This window comes from Nansenia antarctica, assembly GCF_963989245.1.
Source record: "Nansenia antarctica genome assembly, chromosome: 9".
Lineage (NCBI taxonomy): Eukaryota > Metazoa > Chordata > Actinopteri > Argentiniformes > Microstomatidae > Nansenia > Nansenia antarctica.
In genome coordinates, this window is record NC_137679.1 from 15,879,434 (window position 1) to 15,899,980 (window position 20,547).

General features: G+C 44.8%; 1 protein-coding gene across 1 annotated transcript; it reads left to right on the forward strand.

Annotated features, from left to right (window-relative positions):
* Nucleotides 1-214: 214 nt before the first annotated feature.
* On the forward strand, nt 215-16,603 carry LOC308165748 (inosine-5'-monophosphate dehydrogenase 1b-like; the record flags this gene model as incomplete). Its single annotated transcript, XM_080539899.1, has 14 exons — nt 215-444; nt 5,667-5,765; nt 7,163-7,211; nt 10,975-11,076; nt 11,995-12,069; nt 12,621-12,827; nt 13,135-13,222; nt 13,420-13,619; nt 13,814-13,904; nt 14,160-14,255; nt 14,522-14,665; nt 14,826-14,970; nt 15,091-15,234; nt 16,516-16,603. The coding sequence occupies 14 exons, from the start codon at nt 215-217 to the stop codon at nt 16,601-16,603; spliced, it is 1,758 nt and encodes a 585-aa protein (XP_080396025.1).
* Between the last annotated feature and the right edge of the window lie 3,944 nt (nt 16,604-20,547).

Here is a 20,547-nt window from a genome sequence, read left to right on the forward strand (position 1 = left end):
AGTGTGTGTGTCTGTGTGTGTGTGTCTGTGTTGTTGTTTGCGACATCAGGTGTATGTTTGCATTTGAATCCGATCGGTTTTAAAGTGTGAAGCCCTGAGTGTGTGTGTGTGTGTGTGAGGAGTTGGGAAACGTCAACAGTGTGTGCTTTTTTCGCGCGTGCGTGGGTCCGTGGCGGCGGTGACCGTGGAGGCCGTAGCCCTGGATTTCCCGGAGATGGAGGGTCATGGTTATGACCGCTTTGGGGAGGGTGAGCGGGACACCTACCAGATCGACTACCGGAGGATCGTAGGGGACACGGAGCCCGCTCGGCCGCGCCTCTCGCCCCGTGATGGGGAACACCCTTACGGCCCCTACCCCAACCCCAACCCCCACGGACACGGACACGAGACCGCTGCTCAGAGATACAGCGCCACGCGCATCCAGGCCGGATATGAACCAGAGAGGTCAGTATCTCAACATACACCCTACACTATTTAAATACTACAAACATACATACAGATATATGTACATACATACATACATACAGTGATGCTTGAAAGTATGTGAACCCCTTGTGCAATCATTTTTTTGAAATCTTAATTTAATCAGAACCAGTCTTTTTTATCTGACATAACGATAATGTTTATATTGACCAATTCCATATGTTGGTTTAGAGGAAATCATGCGTGTAGTAGAAAAACGAAATGATAAAGAAATTAGTGCAGGTGCACAAGGGGTTCACATACTTTCGAGCATCACTGTACATACGTACTGTACATACATACATACATACTGTACATACATACATACATACATACATACTGTATGCACTGCAAACATACAGAGGTACAATAGGACGAGTTCCGCACATATGCACATTCAGTTTGGATACGAAACGAGAGAGGTCATTCTTGAAGTCACCCACTGCAGACTTAACAGTACACAGCACTCCTCACATGATATAGCGCAGAGATGCACACCACACAGAGAGACACAAGTAAACCTCTCTAAGCTGTAGGCTAGACATGCGACACTGAGCTGACTCATATGCATATTCCTGTACTACAGTAGAGACGCGCCCTCATGAGGTGCATGGTGCACACCTCTAGTTCTCAAGGTTGGCAGCCCATCTTATTTTCTCCCTGGTAGTCCATTGACTCATTACAATGGAACTTGGGTCATCTTGTGTGTGTCCCCCCCCCCCCCAAGGGGAGTCAGAGGGGACGTGTTCTCTCCATTGTTAGAAACAGGCGAGATTTGACAACAACAAGTTCAAACACATTTGACGTGTCATTCTGTTCTGGTAGTTCTGATAGTGTGATCTCTGTCCACACGGATCTGTCTGATCACTCGCAAGAGGGGTTGGGCAAACAGCCACAATGCATGTCACAATGTCTTCAATACAGCATGACTGGCCCTAAGAGAAGTGACCCTCTCCCATAGCGGGACATAAAGGTTCTGTATCTCGTTATCTCAAGACACTAGAAATTAGCATTTGAAAGCTCCCCAAAACATCTTTCCAGGGAACCCCCGCCCCCCCCCCCCCCCCCCTCCTCATATCCAGCTGACTCCCACACCGTTGTGTACGATTATCACAGTGCTCCAGTTCTCTTTGGAGAGTGTCAATAGCCCGAAGTAAAAACCTCTTGATTAATCACATAACCATTTTCATGAATCTCATATCCATGTTCAACCATGTTCCATTTGAGACGGTAGAAACGATTCTTGGGTGATCTTCACATGAAAACAGTCTGAAGGCTTTGATACCACACTAGATCTGAGTGCACTTATGAATTACCGGTCGCCAAGTGTATGAATGAACGAGCATCAAGTTCCTAAACAACCCATATCCTGCAAGTACTTTATAGTCTATCGTGACATTGGCTCAGCGCTTTAAAAAGCCCAGTGATCATCTACCTGGACATGGTGATGTCATCAAATCCTCTTAAATGTTGTACGCCCGTCACAGACTCAGACACACAAGTCCATTGACATGGCTGAGCAAGGCAGCCAGCATTTCCAGTCTGCAAGCCAACAAGGTGTCTGTATGTATGTATGTATGTGTGTGTGTGTGTGTGTGTGTGTGTGTGTGTGTGTGCGCGTGTGTGTAAGTGTGTAAGTGTGAAATGCTCTTCTAAATAGCAAAACAAAGTTCTACTGCTAGTTCAACTTGTAGTGATCATTGATATCATTCGGGAGACACAGTTTGTCCTCATTAAAAAAGCCAGTTAGCTACATACTGAATTTTATTAATAAAAGTAACTAAGAGTAACTAACTAACTGTAGCAATACTACTACTATAACAAGAATAGATAGATAAATAAAAAGTCAAACAAAAGTACAATCAGTGAAAACAACAATACAAAAATATTAAAAGCATGTTTAAAAAGATGGATTTTGTAAGAGAAGCGTCAATAGAGACAATATCAAAAACACAACCGCAGGTGTAATAGAGCTGCCAGATATCACTGTCCTATATTTGGTCAAACATGAAACCACCAAACTGCAAAATAGGCCACAGTAATAATTAATTTAATGTCTCTTGAGGCAGAGTTGTCTGAGCATGCAGATGAACAGCTCCCACATGGTCTAAACAGCCAGTCAGATGAAATGTGAGTGAATCATGAACATGATGAAGGATTAGGCTTACACCACATCACTGTATTTCTAATCTGCTGTTAAAACAACAAATCCTGCACTAGAGACCAGTAGTTTGGCCATAACAACTTTAGCTGTGTGTAAATGGTATGGAGAGATATGGAGAGAATTAAATGGCTAAAAGGCATATCCAGCTCAACCAGATTGTCCGCATTCCTCTCCGCATGTTGCTCTTTCTATGCAGTAGTATTATGAACATAAAAAGAGGTCTTTATCTCTACGCATGGCTGGTAGAGAGATAGTATGATAATACATTATAATAATAATAATAATAATAAATAATAACATTTATTATTTGATTTGCCATGCAATCAGCTGGTCAATCAATTGTTGGAATGTGGTATTTTTTGCTCTAGGAACAGGGTCAGCCATAGACGGCGCCCCTGGAGCAATTAAGGGTTAAGTGCCTTGCTCAAGGGCACAACGGCAGTGCTAGGCACCTTAGATATGATGCCAGCAACCATTTCCAAAAATACATTTCCAATAGGCTATGAGACCAGTGGTGTCATTTCAGCAAAAGCCAAGGTATGGCAAGGTCTGAGTGGGGGGGTTGAAGGGGGGTTCCCCCCCTCGGTGGACTTTTGTTTTCAAAACAGTTGTGCAATAGTCAATTTTGGTGAGTTGTTTCTATACAATTTACTTATGTGACATTAAGGTAATGAATAAAGGAGACAACTACAGTATGCAGGTAGTAGCCTACATCTTTCCTAGCAGGCAGACTGGTTCAATCTCCTTAGAAACAAAACATAACAGATTTAGCTATTCTCAACTCTAAACGAACTGCACTGTTAAAACGCTAGATTAGACCTCACCTGTGTCCCTGTCACCTGTTTAGACCTCACCTGTGTCCCTGTACTTGTCTCTGCTGCCCTTTGACCAAAAGAGGTCTTTATGTCCATTTTCCTTTTTTCCCCTGGCATATTTGTTTTACCAGCTCACCTAGTAAAAGTGAGACGATTGATAATATCAAAAACATGCTTGCACACACATATAACTTACTCACACACAAGTCAGTGTTACTGGCCCCAATTTGGTACAATTATTACTGAAATTATTGAGAATAGGCTAGGTGCACGATCTCCCTACTTCCTGAAAGGCAACTGGGATGAACATATCCTGTCTCACTCTATTGGTTTAATTGATTAATCAGCTGTGCACTGTGTGTTCCAACAGTTTACCGCACAGCTGATTAATCAATTGGCTAGTGGGGTGAGATGGAGCCGGGAGGTTTTGAGTTACCGTTGTGTGTAGTGGAAAAAATCACCAAAAGGACTAAACGTGTTTCAGATTTTAAAACATGTTAAGCCAGGTATGGGGAGTGCCATGAATTGCCATACCAAAACGACGCCTATTGAGACACAGAGAGTGAGCCACGCACTTTTAATGAATGGATTAAAGAGCCGCACAGAGACAGGCAAAGAGCCACATGCGGCTCGGCCACCCCTGCTCTAGGCTACCTCCGCCGCATCTGTAACTGGTCGTGTGTGTGTGTGTGTGTGTGTGTGTGTGTGTGTGTGTGTGCAGGGTTCGAGTTATGTGGGAGCCAATGGGAGCTGAGCTCCCATAGAGATGGTCTGAGACTCTCTGAGCTCCCATGAAGGCAGTAAAATCAAAAATCTGTGGGGGTCGCTAATAATACATTACCACAACTATTATTTGATCAAAATGTCAATGTAATGAATATTATTTAATTTATATTATAAATATTGTAAAATAAACACGTTTTCCAAAAGAGCTACGCGCACCATTAATCTCCTGTGAATGACAGTAGGCCTTTGACTGCCTGCACTTCACCACCAAGACACCATGGGGCGCAGTAGAATATTGTGCAACAGCAAAAGGTTGATTAATCAGCTGTGCGGTAAACCGTTGGAACACACAGTGCACAGCTGATTAATCAATTAAACCAATAGAGTGAGACAGGATATGTTCATATACCAGTTGCCTTTCAGGAAGTAGTGAGATCGTGCACCTAGCCTATTATTGAGAAGCAAACATTCATTCATTAGCTATACAGGAGTATATACATACAGTAGCTACCATGCCGCCCAAAAAAAGGCAATTTTTTGACCCTCTCCCGTTCATCCAATCTTGGATAAAGAAAGAACATCGGACGTCAGCATCATGGGTTCCAGGACCGCGACCGCAGCCTACTGAAAACAGACCAAACAGGTCTATCTTGTCTCCGTAAAGGTAAGGTGGCTTTTACTTTTTACTAACCTAGTGTACATGTATTTTTCGCTCCTTCTGTATAGCAAAAATAACACAATTATTGGCCGAGATACATGTGTGACTATCGCTTTTATAGCTGTTGTTTCATGTGGGGCTGTTGATGTGGTGAAATGAGTAGCCTGCAGCTGTAGCGTCAGGATATGTTGGTATTTGAGGAGGAGGATGAGGATGAGGATGATGTTTCGGTACCGGTACCGTTTTTAAAGTATCGATTTGTCACCGGTATCGAATAAAACCCAAACTGTACCCAACCCTAACTATATGTTTACATGCCAACTAATTAGCTAATTCATTTCTGTCATTTAGAGCTGAGGGGAGCAACAGAGAGACGGACAACAGGACAGTAACAGAGAGACAACGGGAGAGGAGAGCAATAGAGACAGAACTGAATGCACTGAACTTTTTTTTAAATTCTTTGCATTATTAACACTGTTGTGTTATTGTGTTATTAAAGTGTTTAAGTGTTTTATGGTAAAGCATTATGAGTGGTGTGTGTGCAGGTTGCTCGTGAGTTGTATATTTTGGGGAGGGGGGAGGCTTGTGTATGGGGGCGGGGGGTCCTCACACAAAGGAGTAGCCTAGGGCCACTGACCACCTTAATCCGCTACTGCCTATAGCTAATTAAAACTTGTAAGTCCCATCGCTGTGTGGGCATGATTCGCGCGTGCATGAGAACATTTCGCACTGTTATTTTGGAGACCCCCACAGAGATCAGCTTATAACTCGAACCCTGTGTGTGTGTGTGTGTGTGTGTCGTGTGTGTGTGTGTGTGTGTGTGTGTGTGTTTGTATTCCAGCATGGCTGACTACCTGATCAGTGGAGGAACAGGGTACGTGCCTGAGGACGGACTGACGGCCCAGCAGCTCTTCGCTATCGGGGACGGCCTCACGTACAAGTAAGACCTGCTGATGTGTGGGCTTGTGATGTTGATATGATCTGCTAGATATCATAGAGAAGGAATCTTATTGGTTCGTCCACTTAACCGGGTGATGCTTAAGTAGTACACAGATAGAACATAGATATCGCTTACGGAGAGTTGTGTGTTTGTGTGTGTGCGTGCGCGCGTTTGTGTGTGTGTGCGTGCGTGTCTGTGTGTGCCAGTGCATGCATGTGTGTGTGTGTGTGTGTGTGTGTGTGTGTGTGTGTGTGTGTGTGTGCGCGCGTGTTTGTGTTATTCTAATAGGCTAGGTGCACGATCTCACTACTTCCTGAAAGGCAACTGGTATGAACATATCCTGTCTCACTCTATTGGTTTAATTGATTAATCAGCTGTGCACTGTGTGTTCCAACAGTTTACCGCACAGCTGATTAATCAATTAAACCAATAGAGTGAGACAGGATATGTCCATATACCAGTTGCCTTTCAGGAAGTAGTGAGATCGTGCACCTAGCCTATCGAGGAGTGTATGGAGGCTTTATCTCAGTACAGTGGTTGGGGGTGTAGAAGGTTACATGGAGAGTGGCTGAGAGGGTGGATGATTGCAGGAGTGTTAAGGGTGGGCTGCAGGGATGAGCCTGTCCTTGAGAGATCTTTTAGCGACTGTCTTTCTCACACATCATCACACTGAGGACAGGCTTATGGTAATGCATGGAACGGAATGAAGAATGGTATCAATCCTACTCATCACTTACAAAGCCATCAACAATATGGCCCCCCCTCCTACCTTGCCGACCTCGTCCCCCTCCAAACCCCCTCCCGTTGCCTCAGGTCTGACGACCAAACCACCCTCAAGACCACCAGGACCAAGCTCCGGACCTGGGGTGATAGGGCCTTTCCAGCTGGAACGCCCTCCCCAACCACATCAGACAGGCCAACACCCTCCCAACATTTAAACAGGCCCTCAAAACCCACCTCTTCAAGCTCGCCTTCACCAGTTAACCCTCTCCCCCTCCCCTTCCCATGTGTCCCCAGCACTACCTTAATTAGGCCTGTATACTTTCTTTTATTTACCTTTTGTTTCTTTTTATTATTACTACTCAATCTTTTCAGTTTGGAAAGTGTCTTTTAGTGTCTAGAAATGCGTTATATAAGTCTAATGTAGTAGTATTATTATTATTATTATTATTATTATTATTAACACATTGGGTCACTGTAACCAGCTGGTACTGAACATATTATTATTATTATTATTATTTTTATTATCAAACACGCGTGCGTTTGATACCATCCCTTTGATACCTTTCCTCATTCCCTCCCATGCATTATAAGATGAGCCCGTCCTCACATTTCGGCCTCCGCCAGCCTCCCCTGATACTGACACTGTCCTTACTTGGCTCTTTCTCTCTCTGCAGTGACCTCCTGATTCTGCCTGGTTTCATAGACTTCACCTCCGATGAAGTGGTGAGCATTTCCTGTTTTCACTGTTACTGCTGGTAAAAATAGAAGCCTGCCCATGTTATCAAAAGAGAAGCCGGAAACCTTGTGGCGCGGCCTACTTACTTACAACAACCCTGCCTTCCTGAGGATGCTGAGGAACGGTTTCTCTCTGTTGGCTACCTTGTGAAGACACTCTCTCTTAGCTTATTTACACAACTGAGAGTAGCAGTTGACTGCAGTCTGTTTGGAATGAGTGGAATGAGAGTGTGTACCTGCCCCAGCCACCCTCCCCTCTGGTCTGGGCATGTTGACACAAGCTGTGACCTCCTCTGAGGCTTGGTGTGTGTGTGTGTGTGTGTGTGTGTGTGTGTGTGTGTGTGTGTGTGTGTGTGTGTGTGTGTGCGTGTGCGTGTGCGCGTGTGCGCGTGCGTGCGCGCGTGCGTGCGTGCGTGCGTGAATCTGGTTGCACTACCTCTGCATCACTCTGTTATACTCAACACTCCACGCCAGTCATATTTGGATGTCTATCACATTGCTGGTGAATACCATGGTGAATACCATCTCTCTGTTGTTTGGGCTTCACATTATTAACCAACTCTTGGTATACCCCCCCCCCCCATGTACTGAGAAGGGTGGCAATAATAAGCTTACAGTTGTATTTTTGTTTTTCTCCTGTGAGCTCTGCTGGGAAATCAAATTAATTTCTCACCGAGGTCACAGTTTTTTGGGGATGGAACAGCAGGTGCTCAGTCCAAATAAACACTTGTAAACACACGCACACAAGTGCATGCACACACACACACACACACACACACACACACACACACACACACACACACACACACAAACCGCTACAAACATCACATGCTAATTAACATCAGTGGTTGTATTTCACTTCCACTGGCATTAGGGTATTGATCAGGAAGCAACGTCCACCAGGCCCTGAACACAGCAAAGACCTAGGTTCTGGGCCCTGAACACAGCAAAGACCGTGGTTCTGGGCCCTGAACACAGCAAAGACCGTGGTTCTGGGCCCTGAACACAGCAGAGACCTAGGTTCTGGGCCCTGAACACAGCAAAGACCGTGGTTCTGGGCCCTGAACACAGCAAAGACCTAGGTTCTGGGCCCTGAACACAGCAAAGACCGTGGTTCTGGGCCCTGAACACAGCAAAGACCGTGGTTCTGGGCCCTGAACACAGCAAAGACCGTGGTTCTGGGCCCTGAACACAGCAAAGACCGTGGTTCTGGGCCCTGAACACAGCAAAGACCGTGGTTCTGGGCCCTGAACACAGCAAAGACCTAGGTTCTGGGCCCTGAACACAGCAAAGACCGTGGTTCTGGGCCCTGAACACAGCAAAGACCTAGGTTCTGGGCCCTGAACACAGCAAAGACCTAGGTTCTGGGCCCTGAACACAGCAAAGACCTAGGTTCTGGGCCCTGGACACAGCAAAGACCTAGGTTCTGGGCCCTGAACACAGCAAAGACCTAGGTTCTGGGCCCTGGACACAGCAAAGACCTAGGTTCTGGGCCCTGAACACAGCAAAGACCGTGGTTCTGGGCCCTGAACACAGCAAAGACCTAGGTTCTGGGCCCTGAACACAGCAAAGACCTAGGTTCTGGGCCCTGAACACAGCAAAGACCTAGGTTCTGGGCCCTGGACACAGCAAAGACCTAGGTTCTGGGCCCTGAACACAGCAAAGACCTAGGTTCTGGGCCCTGAACACAGCAAAGACCTAGGTTCTGGGCCCTGGACAGTCTGGACGGATTGATGGCAGCTGCTGGACTGAAAAAATCTGGTGTAGTGCTGAGGCACAAATATGTACATTTCTAGCCTGCAAACTGCGACACTTCAAAAGAATGTGCAATAACACTATGTGCAATATGACAACCCTAGTCGTCTATCTGTACAGTATAGTATAGTGGATAGTGTACATAGCCTTTATTTATGTAAACCAGCTCCTTCCCTTCTTGTGTTTAAAAAAATAATAAAAAAAATATTTCCTAGCACCAGGGGAGCCATCCCTCCTAAATTTCGTTGTTTGGTACCTGTACTGTAGCAATGCCAATAAAGACCATTCATTCATTCATTCATTAATTCATTCATTCATTCATTCTATGGAACTGGGTCACTCTGTAACTAGCTGGTACTGAACACACTGGGTCACTGTAAGTAGCTGGTACTAAACAGACCTAGAGGCGCTGGTTCGGATGAATCCCAGAGAAACAAACAAGTCATTCCTCAGTTATGATACTATTATCCTCTATCACACACCTGGTCAAGCCGGTTCTGGGTACCCCGCGAGGCGTTCCGGACAAACCAAACTCGCAAAAACAACATTTCCAGTTGCAGAATGGTCAACATTGTAAAATAACAGTTACATGCAAAATAGTCAACAGAAATGTTGTACTAAACGGCCCTCTGGGCTTTTGTTCTGAAAAGGGCCTCGAGTTGCCAAGACATGTTGCTATGGCCACGACATCAGAAAAGCACATGAAGAAGATTGAGTGACAGGTTCAGCACGACAGTCCAAGAAACGAGAGGGACACGAGAGGGACACTGAATGCAGGGTGTTTAACAAGGAATGGACTTCGAAATAGTTGTTTACCTGTGATTCAGTGGCAAAGCTGTGTGCTTGGTTTGTAAGGAGGCCATCGCCATAAATGACAATGTGAGCTCAGCTGTCACTTTCAGAAAAAGCTATGCTAAATCAGCCTTTTCCCACATGAGACGCGCAGCAAGGTGAAGGCCTTCATAACCTTCATAACAACGCTGCTGACCACACTCTCCACACTGAGAGAGAGGACCACACACACACACACCTCCCTACACTGAGAGAGGACCATATCACTGACACACACAGACACACACACACACCGCACGCACACTGAGAGAGAGGACCACACATGCACACCTCCCTACACTGACACACACACACACACACACTGAGAGAGGACCATATCACTGACACACACAGACACACACACACAAACACACAAACACACACAAACACACACACACACACCGCACGCACACACACTGAGAGAGAGGACCACACACACACACCTCCCTAAATTGAGAGAGGACCATATCCCCCCCCCCCCCACAGACACACACAGACACACACACTACTCCCCAGAGTTGACACCAGTTGTGTCTATACAGTAGAACTGTAGGCCATTAGTCATCACTGAATCAGCCACATCTCTCTCTCTCTCTCTCTCTCTCTCTCTCTCTCTCTCTCTCTTTCTCTCTCTCACACAAACACACACACACACACATACACACACGCACGCACGCACACGCACACACACACACACACATACACAGTAACACACGCACACACACACACACACACACGCATACACACACACACACGCACACATACAAACAGGTCATTCTGTCAGGTTGGCACATCCTTCCAGCAGGCTGACACCTACTGTACAGTTTGCTTCATTACTGATGAGCAGACTGAAGTCAACATGCCCCTTAAGTCCCCCTGAGGTCACAGTGAGACTCACACCCTATGTAATTGCCTTAGTGAAGCTATAGAGAACACGGTGTTCTTTGTGATCCTATCGGGTTACGGTGTGCAAAAGAACTCCAGAAGGGCAGCGTGAATCCATAGACACACTGTGGGCAAGAGAGAGAGCACATCCTATCCATCCTATTCACTGCTTCTGTGCCCGCATAGGGATGTTGTTGTAAGAGTCATGTACTGTATAGGTGTGTCACTCACGACAACGTTTCATGTCGTTTTCGGGGGTTTCCGTTCTTCTGCCTCTCAGGATCTGACCTCTGCCCTGACACGTAAGATAACGCTCAAGACGCCACTCATCTCCTCTCCCATGGACACCGTCACCGAGTCTTCCATGGCCATCGCGATGGCGGTGAGTACTACGCCATATTGGCCATCGCCATCCTTTCAGGGGATCAGGGGATCACCACCACTCACCAGGACTCTGTCCACACTACTGTAGTTCAGACGAAGCGGCGTCGCTCTAGAATGACAATACCTGATGTAAGACAAGGAGGATTACCGTAACTGTTCCTCCTGAGACATCTACTACCCCCCTAAACTGTTCCTCCTGAGACATCTTCTACCCCCCCCTAAACTGTTTCTCCTGAGACATCTTCTACCCCCCCTAAACTGTTCCTCCTGAGACATCTACTACCCCCCCTAAACTGTTCCTCCTGAGACATCTACTACCCCCCCTATACTGTTTCTCCTGAGACATCTACTACCCCCCCTATACTGTTCCTCCTGAGATATCTACTACCCCCCCTATACTGTTCCTCCTGAGACATCTACTACCCCCCCTAAACTGTCCCTCCTGAGACATCTACTACCCCCCCTAAACTGTTCCTCCTGAGACATCTACTACCCCCCCTATACTGTTTCTCCTGAGACATCTACTACCCCCTTGTTACTTCAGTGTCAATTAATACAAATAAAAAAGACTTCTTCTAGCACAATGACTGTCAATGTGCATAGGTTACGTTTCCTGCTATGACTGGTGGATCGATGATTCACGTACTTAGTCAAATGTATTGATTGTAAGTTGCTTTGGTATAAGGCGTCTGCTAAATGCCAAAAATGGAAATGTAAAAAATCGATCAGTCTCCAATTCACCATGTCATAGTAGTAGAAGTAATCTTTTTTGCTGTGTGTGAAACATACATTTATTTTAATGGTCTTATGATTTAAATAAAGGACATTTCTAATTCATCTCTTTTATGTGAAGTCGAACTCGACAAGCATCTTCTTTTCCGTTGTCCCTGATTGGCCAGTGCCGTGTGTGTTTCAGCTTATGGGCGGGATCGGAATCATCCATCACAACTGCACTCCAGAGTTTCAGGCTAACGAGGTCCGTCTGGTCAAGGTAAGATAAACAGTATTTTTTAATTTTTTTATTATACCTTTATTTAACCAGGTGAATACTCATTGAGATTTAAAATCTTTTCCAAGAGAGACCTGGCCAAGAGGGCAGCATATAAAAACAGATACATTTAGGTTTCAGACATACAGTATAAAACAATGAACATAAGGCAGTATCAGGAATGCATAGGTGGCTGCGTTAAGTACAGAGACACTTTCTAGTACTTTCCTGTTCAAGGTCCTTCAAGATTCCACTAAAGGCATCGTACAAGATCAGTTTTGCCAGGTTTAAGTCTTTCTGGAGGCTGTTCCAAGCAATAACACATATCTAACAGTGGCCAGGCTTTGGTGACTTATAAAAAAATAACATTTCGCCACATGTACGCTGTACAGTCAACTGCTTTTCGGGACATTCTTGCAAAAGAGCTCTTTAGCTTCCAGTGGATGAAATTCAAGATGTATAAATCTGCTGAATGCCTTGTGTCTATAGTTCCTGTGTATGATACTGTGGATACTGTCCGTTGCAATGTTTAAATGTGATGTTCTTGTTGGCAGAAATTTGAGCAGGGTTTTATCACAGACCCAGTGGTAATGAGCCCTCGCCACACGGTAGGGGACGTGTTTGAGGCCAAGGTTCGACATGGCTTCTCCGGTATCCCTGTTACAGAAACAGGAAAGATGGGCAGCAAACTGGTGGGCATCGTCACCTCCAGAGATATCGACTTCCTCTCTGAGAAGGACCATGACAGACCCCTAGAGGAGGTGCATTTGTGTGTGTGTGTGTGTGTGTGTGTGTGTGTGTGTGTGTGTGTGTGTGTGTGTTAGTTGTACAAAATGGAGCCGAAAGGCAACCTCAGGACTCTCAAGTCTCACGCATTGGGCGTGAGACACACGCGGCGTGTGAGCGTGTGAACGGGTTGAAATGCATGTGTCTCACGCCCAATGCGTGAGACTTGAGAGCCCTGCAACCTACATGCAATTATCAACACACAAAACTATATCACTGTTTTAAATGGTATGAACATTCTATTTCTGTAAGTCTTACATGAATATGATTGATTTGGTCCAGGCAATGACAAAGAGGGAAGATTTAGTGGTCGCACCAGCTGGTGTCACGCTGAAAGAAGCCAATGACATCCTGCAGCGCAGTAAAAAGGGTATGTGAGGTCACTTCCTAATAGACAAACAAATTTGGTTTAAACATTTTTGATATGCTGGTCACACTGCCTCTTAGCAAGAGCACCCATGTAACAAAGATATCTCGATGGGACTGGCCTGATTAGAAGTAGAATAGATGTTTTGTTACTTTTGTTTTGTTTATTAATTTTTGTACTATTCTCTACCTGTCCCTCAGGGAAGCTTCCCATTGTGAACGACAGTGATGAGCTGGTGGCGATCATCGCTCGGACCGATCTGAAGAAGAACAGGGACTACCCTCTGGCCTCCAAGGACTCTCGGAAACAGCTGCTGTGTGGAGCGGCCATCGGCACCAGAGAAGAAGACAAGTACAGACTGGATCTGCTCATGCAGGCTGGGGTGGACATGGTGGTTCTGGTGAGTCTGGTTCAGCTGTGGTTGTGGTGTGTTGTGAGTTGTTGCTGGATGATAATGCCATAATGGAGGCTGTAGTGTGGTGGAGTCCGAGTAGACAAAATGTGTGATTGAGATATGGAAATTGTGATTGTGGATAAGCAGTGGTTATCACTGCTGCTTTCCTTATTGAGCTGGCCTGTGTGCTGCTGTTGCAGGATTCCTCCCAGGGGAACTCTGTCTATCAGATCAACATGATCCACTACATCAAACAGAAATACCACGACCTGCAGGTGGTCGGAGGAAACGGTGAGCCTCTCCGCCTTCGTCTGCTGTTCATCCCCCTCCCCTCCTCTCCTGTCCTGTTTTAACACTAAGTGACTTACTCAGTAACTAGCTACCTAGGCCGGTTGTGTCTATACAGTAGAACTGTAGGCCATAAGTCATCACTGAATTAGCCACATCTCTCTCTCTCTCTCTCTCTCTCTCTCTCTCTCTCTCTCTCTCACACACACACACACACACACACACTCATTCTCGTCTCGTCCCCCCATCTCTCTACAGTGGTGACTGCGGCCCAGGCTAAGAACTTGATAGACGCCGGCGTCGACGCCCTGAGAGTGGGCATGGGCTGTGGCTCCATCTGCATCACCCAGGAAGGTATGGTACGGAGAAATGGTGGTGGAATAGGGGAAGGAGAAGGAGGAAGTGGCTAGAAAAGGGGAAATGAAAGGGGAGGAAGAGGAAGAGGGGTTACATAACGTCATGAATAACAGAACTATTTGTCAGCATGTATTTTGTGGCGGACAGGATAGAAGGAGCGGGGGGGGGGGGGAGGGGGGGGGGGGAGAGTACTGGGTTGTGTTGTTGTTGTGGTTTTGTTGTGTTGTGCTGTTGACACACTGCGTTGTGTTTGTGTGTCTCAGTCATGGCGTGCGGGCGCCCCCAGGGTACCTCAGTGTATAAGGTAGCAGAGTATGCCCGGCGTTTCGGTGTGCCCGTCGTCGCAGACGGAGGCATCCAGACCGTCGGACACGTGGTGAAGGCTCTCGCCCTCGGAGCCTCGACAGGTACTGTACGGCCTTGTGTTCGTGAGAGTTAGGGGGAATTTACGTCAGTACTACGCTTAAGTGGAGGAAGTATGACTAATGCAGCATGCCATGTATTTGACTGTATTTTGAAAGAGTGACGTATTTGTGATTGTCATCACCCATGACCTCTGCCTTTCAGTGATGATGGGGTCGTTGCTAGCGGCAACCACAGAGGCACCCGGGGAGTACTTCTTCTCGGACGGCGTGCGTCTCAAGAAGTACCGCGGCATGGGCTCCCTCGACGCCATGGAGAAAAACAGCAGCAGTCAGAAACGCTACTTCAGGTAGAGAGGAGAACGGGATTGGCTGTGTGTTCAATGGGCATGACGTCACGAGTCCTGCCAAGTGCGTCTGTTTCTCTCTCTCTCCGTCTGACTCTGGTTCGTTGCTCTCTGCTCTTCCAGTGAAGGGGATAAGGTGAAGGTGGCCCAGGGGGTATCAGGGTCGGTTCAGGACAAGGGCTCCATCCATAAATTTGCTCCCTACCTCATTGCTGGCATCCAACATGGCTGCCAGGACATTGGAGCTAAGAGCCTGTCCACACTGCGGTAAGTCTGTGTGTGTGTGTGTGTGTGTGTGCGTGCGTGCGTGTGTCAAGGTTTCCGTTATGGTGCCGGACAACATGACTGGACAGATTTTAGAGATCATTAGAGATTTAAGAAATTGACCGTACATCCATGTATTGGGTGTGTATATCAACACAACATTCCCACAATGACAAAAGATGTCCCGCTTCACATATTTCAAAAACCCTCACATCATGATACTTAGTTTTCACAGTCATGTTCATCATGCCACATTCAGTCATTCAGTCCAACATTTAAGGTTGTGTGCCTAAATTGCGTCTTCGAGCATCAGAGTGCTCTGGCACACTGTCGACTGTGCGTATATTCTTTCAAAAAGCCACTGTCAAAATGTCTCTTTCATGGAGACCTTTTTACCGGAAGCAGAAAAATTAGACTAAATGCAAATGATAAGCAGGCTGCATGCTTATTGTAATTCTATCTAGCCTATTTGTATCACTTGTGTGTAAACACGTCTGAGCAGGAACTGGACCTGTTGCATTTCTGGGGTCTGTTCAGTTCAGATCTCTTTATTTAGAAAGAACAGCGGGACCCTTCGGCTTCAGGTAGGAAATACACAGGTCCATTTCGGAACGGGTCCACATAAACAGTAATAAAACAAAATGATTCCTTCAAAATATCCAATATTTAAAAAAATATTGAATTTGCAAATGACCTGTTCTATACCTCTCTAATTTACTTTCCTTCATGTCGGACCATGGCCTGCTCCAAAAAACATATTTGTTGGTGTCTCATTCCTATTACGGGTCAAAAGCAAGCAATTACCAGTTAACAGAAACCCTGGTGTGCGTGTGTGTTTTGCATCTAGAATGTTTGACGTTTCATTCCAATTCTATAATGAGTGTTGTGTTCTAGCTGTGTGCTGTGTCCTAATGTAATAATAATAATAATAATAATAATAATAATACATTAGACTTATATAGCGCTTTTCTAGACACTCAAAGACGCTTTACAAACTGAAAAGATCGAGTAGTAATAATAAAAAGACACAAAAAATAAATAAAAAGAAAGTATAGTGGCCTAATTAAGGTAGTGCTGTGGACACATGGGATGGGGATGGGGAGGGGGAGAGGGTTATGAGGGTTTTGAGGGCCTGTTTAAATGTTGGGAGGGTGTTGGCCTGTCTGATGTGGTTGGGGAGGGCATTCCAGAGGGACCGGGCTGTGGCTGAAAAGCCCTAGTATCACCCCAGGTCCGGAGCTTGGTCCTACTCTGTGTGACCAAGTACTCTGTGTGTTGCTCCAGGTCTATGATGTACTCAGGAGAGCTGAAGTTTGAGAAGAGGACCATGTCCGCTCAGGTGGAGGGGGGAGTCCACGGGCTCCACTCGTAAGATTTCACTCGGCCTGGCTCTGGCATCGCTTACTCATCCTGTGCTTTTGGATTCCCGTCAATCCTCCTTTCTGTGATCGTGACACTACCACTGTTGTCATTCACGATTGTGCTCTGTGATCCTCTAGCTCTATCTGATGAGTATATTGTAGCTTCTAGCCTGGGTGTTGAGAGTGAGAGGGGGTGGGGTGGGGTTTCTTAATGGTAATGGTGGTGGTGGTGGTGGTGGTGGTGGTGGTGGGATCTCTAACCTCTGTTGCCTCCCGTCCTAATAATGATTTTGGTCATATCTATCTTAAGTCAGACACCAACTGTCATGACTGTTTATGACATCTTCAATATCTTAGTTGCTGACCTTACCTACCCCCTTACCCTATCTGTTCACCAGTGGCCTTCGTGGTGTCCGCACGCCCCCTTTCTGTTGTTTAGGTAATGACTAGTAGTACTGAAGCTATAGCAATCAGACATCAAAATGTCTTCTCTCTCTTTCTCTTACGCATGCTTGCATCATAGATATTCTTTTGTGCCATGTAAGTACATATACTTCCTGTGCTCACAACTCCAATGTCTCCATCCTGCTCCCTAATAGTTAATGTCCTGTTTGTAGTAGTACATATTTGTGGTCCTAACCCTAACCCGTTTCGAACATGTATCGGATGACCCTTGAATGTCTGACTTGTGTGTCTCCTCCAACTGTTGTAGTCATGAGAAAAGACTATACTGACGGAGGAGGGAGAGGGAACGCACGGCCAGCAGCCCCCAACGTCCCCACACCAGCAGCAACGAGGAACAGCGGACACGTCTGACTAAACCACAATAACCGTCCAACTCTGACTGCACAGGCTACCCTCTCTTGCTCCACTCTCTTGCTTCATGCTCTCTCTCTCTCTCTCTCTCTCCCTCTCTCTCTCTGTCTCTCCCTCCCTCCCTCTCTCTCTGCAATAGTGTTTTGGGGATGATGCCATTAAAGATGGTAGTACGGTGGTACGTAGGGCATAAAGCTATGTGTGTGTGGCTGTACCGTAGAAGGGACTAAAGCTAAGCGTTAGCCTTGAATCAGGGATGTATTAACCAGAGCGCCTTACTACTACAGATGAAGTCTACGGTGGATAGTGCTGCAACACACTCAGACTAGACTTGTATTTATTTTGAATTAAGCTAAAAGCTCTATCTTTCAGTAAAGTGTACTAACACATGGTCGTTGATACATATTATGTGTATGATGGTATGTGTTTGGTGATGGGTTGATGGCTCAGGCTTTTGATTCATCCTTTAGTTGTTTTTTGATATGATGTTTGCATTGAGATTGTGAAGTACTTGGATTTAAGAAAAGGAAATATTTAAGTTAGTTTTTAATATTTTTCTTCAATTATTTTGTTCCCATGGCTTAATGTAAACTTTAATTTCCTGGTCACAGTTTTAAGCACCCCTGTACAGGTTTATTTTTTAATGATAAAAGAAATACTGTAGTGTAATTCCATTGTTCTACAAGAGATTGCGAATATACTTAGCAATAAAAATAATTCTGATTCTGATTCGGAAGAGTGTCTGAATGTCTTTTATTCAGTTGATCCATTGTGATTCATTCTCTGTGTCAACAAAAAGGTCATTTTAGAACACTGCACATTACCATCTGAATTCTGTAGGATTTGTCCATTTAAATGTGAACGGTATCCATGTAGTATTGTAATGGTATCCATGTACTGTTTGAAGGACTTGTGAGCATACGGCATTGGGAGAGAGACCACATTGTGTGAGAAATCAATATGGTCTGGATTAAAGTGTATCCTGTTACATCAATCATTTATGATATCATTAAGTTCATAGTTTCACCGTACAATGGTAGGCTATGGAGTAATAAGCATCACATGACATTTCACATGATAATTTTTTGGAAATGTACTTATTTTTACTTCAACTTGTCATGCATATCCTTCTGGTAGTAGTACTCCTTGAGGTTTGGGTCATGCAAGCTGTCTCAGTAACGTGACAGTTGGGGTCTCTGAGGGTGAAATCGGTTGCTGGCTGGAACAACTGGGGGAATAACATCAATTGTTTAATTGAAGTGCAGAATAGTCAGGCATTTTGGTATTGTGAGTAATGCCGGGATCAGACTGCACAAGATTAGATTAGATTAGATTAGATAACATTTTATTGAGTACAAGTACCAGTCAACAAAATGCAGTTTAGCATCTTACCAGAGGTGCAAATAGTAATATAAGGACATGATAGAAAAGAACAGGATGGAAACAAAAATATGTTTGTCTTTCTCAATGGTCACCATGTCAGATTAGGCAATCATAGCGCCATAAAGTATTGCCATGTCTTGGCCGGGAGTGTGGCAACACTACAAGTATGTCATCATTACAACCAATCATCATTATTCTGCCTTTCACGACCGGACCTTGCACAAGTTCAAAGGTCGTCGGGGAGGAGGGTCAAGAAATTGTCAATCATGGCTACAGAAACATTGTGTGTGAACGCTATGGAGCTATGGAACACTAGATATATATAGACGACACATCATAAAAGATAGAAAATTATTTCTGATGATTTTAATGTTATACTTCTACACCAGCAGAGGGCGATAGCATTCAGGCCCATTGATTTACTACTCTTGATGAATAAAGACTGTTTTCAAACTGTAAACTTTGGGGAAGTGCTATACAAAAGCTCCCAAAAAACAATGGACAGCTTTATTTCCCTCCTCCAAAATCTCAGTGTCTATGTGACACAAATCTTCAACTGCATATTTTGAGATCTGTGTGTTATTTATAGATCGTGTGCGTGTGTGTGTGTGTGTGTGTGTGTGTGTGTGTGTGTGTGTGTGTGTGTGTGTGTGTTTTCAACGAATAGCTTTTTTTTTTTTTTTTCAAACGTCATAAACTTTATTCTTGCTTATCATACCTCGTCAATAAGACATACCCATATAAATGTTGTGTACAGTACATTGCATTTTCAATAGATAGATCATGATGTACGATAAAATATTTTATTTTACAGAGCTGTCCTATATCCTAATTTACACAGATGACAGTAAACTCATACAATACAATCACTGAAGAACACGTTTTATCAATAAGAACATAACCAAGGATGGGCTTAATTGCTTTCTAATGGCCTGAAACAAATGAGAATGGTTCATATCACAACAAAATGATGCTGTTCTACAGTAAATGCACTAGTTCAGCAGAGTTGGAAGACAGGGCTCAGTCTTCCAGAGTTGGAAGACAGAGCGGTAAGTAGGAGAAGCAAACGAGCAATGAAAAAAGTCCTATATTGAAAAAGATACAGTTACAAATCTCCGTATTTGGCACTTGACACATTATATTGTAATTCCTGGTGTGTATTGCTCAGTGGTAGGACACCAATTGGAAATTGTTTTTAAATACAAATACGTTTAAGCCACAAGATTGTCTCTCTTACACCGTGTGAACAAAACATTTCTACACTCTCTCAGTAGGTGGCGCTACAATATAACGTCTTGCATAAAGACTGCCCTAAGCAGTAGGAGCGCTGTAACAGAACTGAGATGCTCCAGTAAAAAAAAAGAAACATTATGATGTAATGCTGTGGTTATGGGTTACAGCTTTAAAGAGGCAATCTGGGCTTGTACATCAACATTTTTGACGAAGAATCCGATTTTGAATGAACAATGCCTCATGAGCTAAGTTCAACTGTCTTACCCCACCAGAACCCCAAATATAGGTTCAAAACATGGTTAAAATATGTGGATCTCCTGCATGGTCAATCCTAGCTAAGTCTATGTGTTTGAGAGTGATTACATTTCTCCAGCCCTATGCCTCAGCTGGGGGAAACAAAGCCAAATAAAGTGATTGCTTATCATGATCTTATCGTGATCGTTTGAATCCCAGATTGCCCCTGTTCTAATGTTATTGATGAACTTCTAATCCGCATTTAAATATCGTGAAGTCAGTGCTACAC